The sequence below is a fragment of the Hyperolius riggenbachi genome, chromosome 12 (genome assembly GCF_040937935.1).
Source record: "Hyperolius riggenbachi isolate aHypRig1 chromosome 12, aHypRig1.pri, whole genome shotgun sequence".
Taxonomy (NCBI): Eukaryota; Metazoa; Chordata; class Amphibia; order Anura; family Hyperoliidae; genus Hyperolius; species Hyperolius riggenbachi.
This window is the reverse complement of record NC_090657.1, coordinates 14,322,568-14,330,905: the sequence shown is the minus strand read 5'-3', so window position 1 is coordinate 14,330,905 and position 8,338 is coordinate 14,322,568. Positions and strand designations below refer to the sequence as shown.

The 8,338-nt window shown below is 43.3% G+C and overlaps 1 protein-coding gene across 5 annotated transcripts in view; it reads right to left on the bottom strand.

The window, feature by feature from the left end:
- Positions 1–1,924: 1,924 nt before the first annotated feature.
- Positions 1,925–8,338, bottom strand: part of HDAC5 (histone deacetylase 5) — a 229,431-nt gene continuing 223,017 nt past the window's right edge. For all 5 annotated transcript variants that reach the window (XM_068263348.1, XM_068263350.1, XM_068263349.1 and 2 more), the window contains 2 exons: positions 6,836–6,983; positions 1,925–5,246 (listed from right to left, as the gene is read on the bottom strand). In XM_068263348.1, coding sequence (XP_068119449.1) covers positions 5,207–5,246; positions 6,836–6,983 — 188 coding nt within the window. In that variant the 3' untranslated portion in view covers positions 1,925–5,206. The remainder of the gene's footprint in view (positions 5,247–6,835; positions 6,984–8,338) is intronic.

Sequence of the window (8,338 nt, the reverse complement as noted above, 5' to 3'; positions counted from 1 at the left end):
GGTGGGACCCGGGACAAGACCGGAGCTGCGGCGTGGGACACACACAACTTCTACGACTTGTATTTTTCGTGCGACGGACTGCAGGACTTGGCCGCATTTAAAACAAGTACGTCGTTCAAACAAACGTTGTACTTACATGGCCAACTGCACGATATCAGCTTAACAGTCATCGTGTGAGTTGATCCGCTGGAGGGATCGGGCAAACCGACTTATCAGTGGCTTGTCTAGTCGTTTGCCACTCATACACACGCCGGATTGTCGTCCAATAGACCAAAATCAGAAGACAATCAGGCGGTTGGGTTAAGCGTATGTAGGGGTTAAGAGCCACTGCACTGAAACATGGACACACATCAGGTGTTCTCAAATTCTTCTGATTTTCCTGATCTGCATAAGTTCTCCCAGAAGAACGATTCATCATTACAACTAGAAATAGTGATTTTTCTTTTTAGAAGGAAATAAAACATGGCAGCATCCATATCTCTCTAACGACAGGCGTAGTAGCTGATGGTGCCTTGCCAATGGTGGAAGCAGATCTCCCTGCTAGCACCCTAAACAGCAATAGACACAGGACGGTAGACCGGACCCTGCCTCTACTCCACCCATAGTAGAGAAATCTGCTTTGAGTGAAGTTCATTAAGGAGCTGACTTGCATAGCAGTCAAACAGTGTCAGTATTAACATAATATATGATTTTGAGGGAAAAGGAAAGGTCATTTTAAGGACACATGGGAACATTACATGTTTCAATATTACACAACTTTTTTTTTTTCTTTATGACTGTGAAATACTTCTGTACACAATGTAGATATCTCAGTTTGGTCCTTGGTGGGTTCGAATTTTCCACTGATACATGTATGACCTGTGTGTATATGTTCACATTAACACAGATGGACAAGAAACCCTTTGTTAAAATACAAACGTCGTCAATTTTGCGCAGTGGTACAAAGAAATAAGATGCACATATACACACATACATACAGACAGATAGTGGGACATTTAGGCATGTTCCTCTCATCTTGACAAGAGATTATTTTTTTTTTTCTGTTACCATATGAAATGTTAGTGTCGGGGGAAGATTTCAATCAGGTAAAACTGAAAGTAGAGGCATAATCTGGCACATCAACGTTATAATGTACTTAGCTCAGACAGTCAAGTCACTTCCTGAAACATAAGGATTGAGAGATATTCTGCAAAAACACAGATTGTGTAAAGCGTACTTATCAAGCATACGTTGCGGGAAGACAGTTTGTTGACTGAAACAAAAAACTGTTAAAACTTCAGGCTATCCATTTTAAAAAAAGGAAATGACATCAGGACTCCAGCCAATCACTTCAGGAGAAGGAAGTGACATCAAAAGTCCAACCAAACAATTCATGAGGAGGAAGTAATATGAGAACCCCAACCTATCATTTTATGAAGAGGAAGAGACATTGACACAGTAAACTGAATTGAGGCACAATCACATGATCGCAATCGACCACTCAGAGTCTTACAATTCACTCCCTCACCTGATCAAAACAATAACAAGCTTGTTCATGACTTTCCCTTGATGAGTTTATGTAGAATAATTGAATCATTTATAATTACCCTGCAAGTGATCCTGAGAATTAATCAGTTATGTCTGATAGAAATAATAACTGACGATGATGAGGTGCCCTACCGATCATACAATACCTGGAATGAATAGCAGCTGCAGATTAAAGGAATACTGTAGGGGGTCGAGTTGAACTTACCTGGAGCTTCGAATGGTCCCCCGCAGACATCCTGTGCCCGCGCAGCCACTTCCCAATACTCCGGCCCCGCCTCCGGTTCACTTCTGGAATTTCAGACTTTAAAGTCGGAAAACCACTGCGCCTGCACGTCTGCGCCCTTGTTCCCGCTGACGTCATCAGGAGTGTATTGGGCAGGCCCAGTACGGTCTGCACTTGTGCAGTAAGCTCCTGGTGACGTCAGTGGGAGCGAGGACACGGCTGGGCAGGCGCAGTGGTTTTCCGACTGTAAAGTTGGAAATTCCAGAAGTGAACAAGAGGTGTGGACCGGAGCATCGGTGAGTGGCTGTGCGGGCACAGGACGTCTGCGGGGGACCATTAGAAGCCCTGGGTAAGTTCAAGAATTTTCCCCCCGACCCCCCTACAGTAGTCCTTTAAGAAACATTAAAATATTCAGTGCTACAGCTCAAAGGAACATATATTAAAAACGCAAGGATCATCCATGTGTAAGTATTTATAATGTCACATTGATATTGTGCTTTATCTAGTGGTATGCTGTAAGGAACGTTGCTATATAGCATTGACTGCTATTATAATTATTTAAGACTTTCCATGGGCAAACATGAATTGCCTAAACACAACTATGTATTTTTCTCAATATATGTCTATAAAGTCAGTGTTTATATAGATCAGGATGCCCATTGTGTAGATAGTGATCTACCGGAAGGTTTCAAAGGACTTCTTGGTAGATCCCACACCACCCTCCTGAGTGACGTACGCATCGTACTCTCGTCCCTTTGACATGAGCTTAGTGCTGTATGCTGTCCTGAAGCTTTGCACAGCAGTGTAGAGGACTATAATGTTGTATGGTGGGGAGCCATACATTTAGAAGCATTATGTGCTACTGCTGGTTACACTTTTGCCAGACAATGAGCATGATATTGTAAGCATAATATTGTGACTCTATTCGGTCAAGAACTGTTCTATGTGGTTTACTGAGAAGGACTTTTTGATATGCATCTAATTGACTGGGTACTTGTGGTACTGATGGATTGGCACTGTGCATGTGCTGCAGTTGTGGCTGCCATTTGTAGGTAGATTCTACCTAGTAGATCATTTTTAGTTACTAATCACAAGCTAAAAAGTGTGGGCACCTCCGATATAGATCTCCTGTCCAATGTCATGTCCTGCAGCTCTACTGCAAGATATCATGCAGTGACAGTAAAACAAAAGGGCATGGCATGAAGGATAGTGAGCTTGCCTAGCAACACTAGGGTCCCCAGGACACAATGCATGAAGTTTGTATAATCGACCCTCCACGCATACGGACATAAGGCAATGACCATGGAAGGGATTCGATTCTGAGTTCCTCTGAAAGTCAATTTAGCTCTATAAAGTGCTGCTGAAGTTGTCCTTATACACACTAACAATAAGTAACAGCGTCCAGACATTACAGCGTGTGAAACAAAGCAGTGCTCCTTACCCGGGTTACATTGCTGTGACCTTACAAGAAAGGAATTGACTGAGGCAATTGGCCTATTTTAGTCCAGCAAAATAGCAATATGAGGTCTGTTAATAAAGAACTTGGAATACGACTGGAGTACGGGATCAGGGGTTAATATACCTAATTAAACTATAATTTGCATTGTTAATCTGCCAACTGCACACTTGACAAGACAAAAGACACCAACATTGACAGGATGCCTAATTCAACATACCAAGTACTGATTAGCTAAGGAGACAACTTTCACCATTCCACCCCAAGTCACACATAATCTCGTGTTTAAGCAGAGGTATCTCAATCCTGGACCAATTCAATTGTATTTGTTTTTGAATGAAAAATAGGTTTTCTCTGTTTGTAAAACTACACTTAGGTTTTTGTAGAAAAAGTTGCTGCAAAGTTCCTGTGACAGTCTCCTCCCCTTGGTGTCCGTACGGTTGTCCCCTTTTGGAGCAACGTGCAGTGGAGTGAGGAGGTCACTAGAGAAACTTGTTTTGGTTCTGAACAACGATGAGAAATGTAGTTGTAATTATATACATAACCTGCTACTCAATCTTCCAAAAAACAGCTAACAAGTTTTACACAGATGGAGAAAACTACAACAGGAAGTCCTCTATTTGTCTTGAAATGACTTGAGTGTCTTCCCTTTTGAAACACGATTTTGGATCAGATCAATAGATAACAGCTGCATCAACTTTCATTGCATTCTGTAGTCACTTGAGCGACATAAATATCAGGTTCATTTTCGGGCAGGTGAGAAAATAAAACCGGCCATAGTAAATGTAGGAATTCAGCTTGGTTATTACTATTAATAATAATAATTGGTTATTTTTTAAAGTGCGCCCATTGCTTACACAGTCTGGATGCTGCCACCTTGAGGCCTGAATAGGTAATACAGCCATTTCGATTCATTCCTTCATTCACTAGAAACCAGTAGTTCTTTTAAAGTTTATCAGTAGTTACACACATAAGTATCTGATTGCTTCCCAAGGCTAAAAAAAACTAAACTGGACCGCGTATCTCAAAACCTATGAATTCTGGACACAGAGCACTGGCCAGTGCAGTAGTGCATCTCCAATCCACACTGGCAGTTGTAAATGATGTCATTTCCTGTTTCCCGAGCAAGGTAGGTGTAAACAACGGGATGGAACAACTGCAGCCTTTGGCTTTGCTACTAACTAGCAGAAGCCTTGCGTTCAGCCACAGCAAATCTTGCCGTTTAGTTTACACTGCCAGTGTGAACAGAAGGGTGTTTAGGCTTCAATGGGTGTCCTCGGTAGGGGGTGCAATTTAGTTTTTGATGCATGTTTGGGAGCTTACAGATAAATGTATTAATGTGCGTAAGTACAGTAAGGAACACAGAAACAGGTCATAATACATACCTCTCAATATAAACATATCAACATAAGACCAACCCTCAAACCAACCTAGTACCACCACATATTGACCGTCATTTGTCGATCTTGATCATTTCGGCAAACCCCACCATCTTTTGGGTCTCAAAAATCAAGCCCAGGTGAACGGAAGGAACTGGGAGGTATGCATTACCAACATCTAAAGACATTTCCCACAAAGGCTTTGGTATTGGGCACATCCTTGTCTTGACATGCTTTCAGAATGGCGGCTTCTACTCTGTGTAGAGCAGGTCCACTTTTAAGTCATGGGGCAGAAGAACGAGAAGGAGCCCGTGCAGATATCAGTGGTGTGAGAGGCACAAGTCAATAAAACAACAGTAGCATTACTGGACTCAGCAGCAGAGACGGGGGGGTGTAGGCTTAGAGTGCGGGGTCCCAAGGACAGGGAGGGTGGGTGTGCTAGTCTTGCCCGCTTGGACACAGGACATCTGACCCATTCAAATTTTCTTGTGTTTTTGTTTTCCATGTTTTTTTTCTGTTTCTTGGTTTTAATAGAAAAAATAAACAGATCACCATAACAAAAAACTAAGAAAGGAAAATAAAAAAAGGATTGTGGTGTGTGGAGTCCAAAGAAAGGGAAGATCAGGGAGCTGGCTCCTCTTCCATGGGCTCTTCCAATGGTCTGTAATGAGACAGTAGTGAAGTAAGACAAGGTTACATCTCATCTTCCATCAGCTCCTTGTAAAATGACTGGATAGTAGCAAGTTGAGCAAGCCTGACTGAGGTAGGAAGACTACACTGGGGCAGGAGCTTCGAATGTCAAAGTCCCCACCATGCAACTAGTGCCTAGTCAGGGAAGACTCAAGTTGTGACTAACATGGCTACTGGATTTGATGACCATGGACATAGTTATCTACACAGTCCAGGATCATGGACTCCAGCAGTAGTTTTGCAAGAGTTTATACAATGAAGCAATGACCACAATTTACTGTACTTTATAAGTTATGGGAAGACGCCTTTGAGCAGACTTAGGAGAGATGTGTTCAAACCAGGCCATCTTCCAAGCTTGCCACTCCCCATGTTCGACTGACCCAAACAGGAGAGATTTGAGTGACAGCTCAGCCAGGCCACTCTCTCATATCCTGGTACCCAATGACCCTACTGAAGAAGGGCTCCGTAGATAGTCTGAGGGAGGGTCTGATCATGACAGTGCTAATGAAAGTGGTATAGGGTCATGAGTCCCAATGTCTTGAAGCAGTAGGATTAGCCATACTATGCCAGGGGAAAAAAAACACAAAGGAATATATTATAGATAAAAAGAACTCCCAGCATGCAACTGTTTGGCACAGACTATAAAAGGGCCAGTGCTCCTAAAGGGGCCCATGCATCTAACGATTTTCCCGCCGATATACAGCAAATTCGATCACTGTGATCGAATCTGCTGTGAAATCGTTGTGCAAACGCTGACAGAACGATCGATTTACGTCCAAAATCAATCGTTCCCGTCGATGCCTCTGTGCGGAACATTTTTCTCGATCGCGGGTCGGGAGTGCGTTGATAGCGGCGTATGAATGCCTGACGACCGACGCTAGCGGCAATACATTACCTGCTCCGGCCGGTGCGTATCCTCGCTGTCACCGCTGTCTTCTTCTCCGCTGGGTTCCGTGTTCCGGTCCGGCTGCCTTCACTTCCTGTCCCGGCAGGAAGTTTAAACAGTAGAGCGCCCTCTACTGTTTAAACTTCCCCGGACAGAAAGAAGTGAAGGCAGCCGGACCGGAACACGGAACCCAGCGGAGAAGAAGACAGCGGTGACAGCGAGGATACGCACCGGCCGGAGCAGGTAATGTATAGCTGGCGGGGGGAAGGCAGCGGCAGCACCACCACAGATTGTGATCGGTTTCAGGCTGAAATTCACAATCTGTTTGCAGTAAAGGCAGCCTATCTGTTGGTCGAATCTGATGGCAAATCGACCAGTGTATGGCTACCTTAAAGTATGTGATAACTCCAAACCATAATAGCAGAAAAAGTTTTGAATGCAGGATTAGCATCTTTATCACTTAATACACTCAGACCAGTTGCTGTTGAAATTTGATTTTTATGGAGACAATCCCGCTTTAATAGCTGCTCATAAGCTTAGCTCAGCAAAACTTGGCTAGGGTTGTGTACAGGATACAGTTGAACACTTATCCAACCAACCCATTACTATTTGCTACTGATCCCATTACTTTTCCATGTTAGTGTAGGAGAATGTACAGTAACAGCCTCGTTTACCTGGAGATACAGTCTGTATTTCTCTGTTCTGTATCTACTGATAATGACGCCAATGCAGTGACAGCCTCTGCTTCTTCTACCTCGCCTTGCTGTGCTTCCAAGAGGGAGCGGCTTAGGTTTATGGTTTTCAAGGAGGTCCAGTGTTTTCCTGAGAGAGATGCAGCAATGATTTTACCACACAACCGCCACAAGAAACAACAACATAATAGTAAACTTCTCACAAATCTCCAATTTGAAACCACTCATATGGTGCAAACATACTCACCATACTTGTCGTGAGACCAGGCACTTAAAGTGGACCCACATTATAAATACCGTGTTTCCCCGAAAATAAGACACTGTCTTATATTAATTTTTGCTCTAAAAGATGTGCTAGGGCTTATTTTCAGAGGATGTCTTATTTTGGGGCAAAAACATTGGTATTTTTCCTATACAAAATGTACATACTGTATGCCATGTGCAACATACACAGAGCTTGTGGTTTGCAGATATTGGCTCTCACTTACAAGAAACTGATTCTGCTGCTCATGTGGGTAAGAGTCTATTTCTTGCAGGCAGAGAACTCTGTCAGGCTCCCCAGAGCTATGATAGGATAAGCTGTGTGTCCTGGGAAGAGGGGAAGTGCTGCTGATGCTTATCAGGACAGATCAGGAGGGCTGGCTCCACCAAAAACACAAATTGCCTGACACATATACAGGACTGTAGAACTCACATTATACTGCTGCTCTCCTGTATCCAGGCTTTGTATTGAGCGTGACTTGCTGGTGTCATGTGGGCTGCTAGCTAGGGCTTACATTCAGGGGATGTCTTATATTTCAAGCATGCTAGGAATTCCTGCTAGGGCTTATTCTCAGGGGATGTCTTACTTTAGGGGAAACACGGTACAAGATTTCAGAAATAAAATCTATTTTCTAAATTATAATAATAAATAGCAGCCTTTTTCAGCTGCATGATGGCAAATATAAAATATTTTACATTTATTGGAGGAACCCCTCCCTTCCTTTCATATTGCCGGGACAGAATCCGGCAGACTGGTGGAGGAGATAAAAAACAAAACACAGGCTGCTACTGATGATGTCACAGGGGAGGTGATCTCAGCTTGTGTGAGATTTCACATAGACCACGCCCCTGTGAGGGAGGGTAGCTGATGACAAACACACCCATGATCTAAAACCTCCTACTAAGCTCAGAAGTAATGGCTGCCACCTGTATAACCCTAGTTATGGAAAGAGAAGGGTGAAAAGCATGCACTGAAATGCTCATAGGCTTGAAGGAGTGTTTATTTATCTTTGTATGTGTCAGAGTGGTGCAGCTAAATATTTTGAATTAAAAAAATGTTTGGTTTGGGTCCGCTTTAATCCCTTGGGTGACAGTTTGGGGTCAAATGCATTATGCCTTGCAACAACAGAGCAACCACCTGACGGAGAGAAGTCTTCTGGCCAATCCGATTAGATTAATGGAATCGATCAGATTTTTGGATCGATCCCATCAATTTGATTGGAT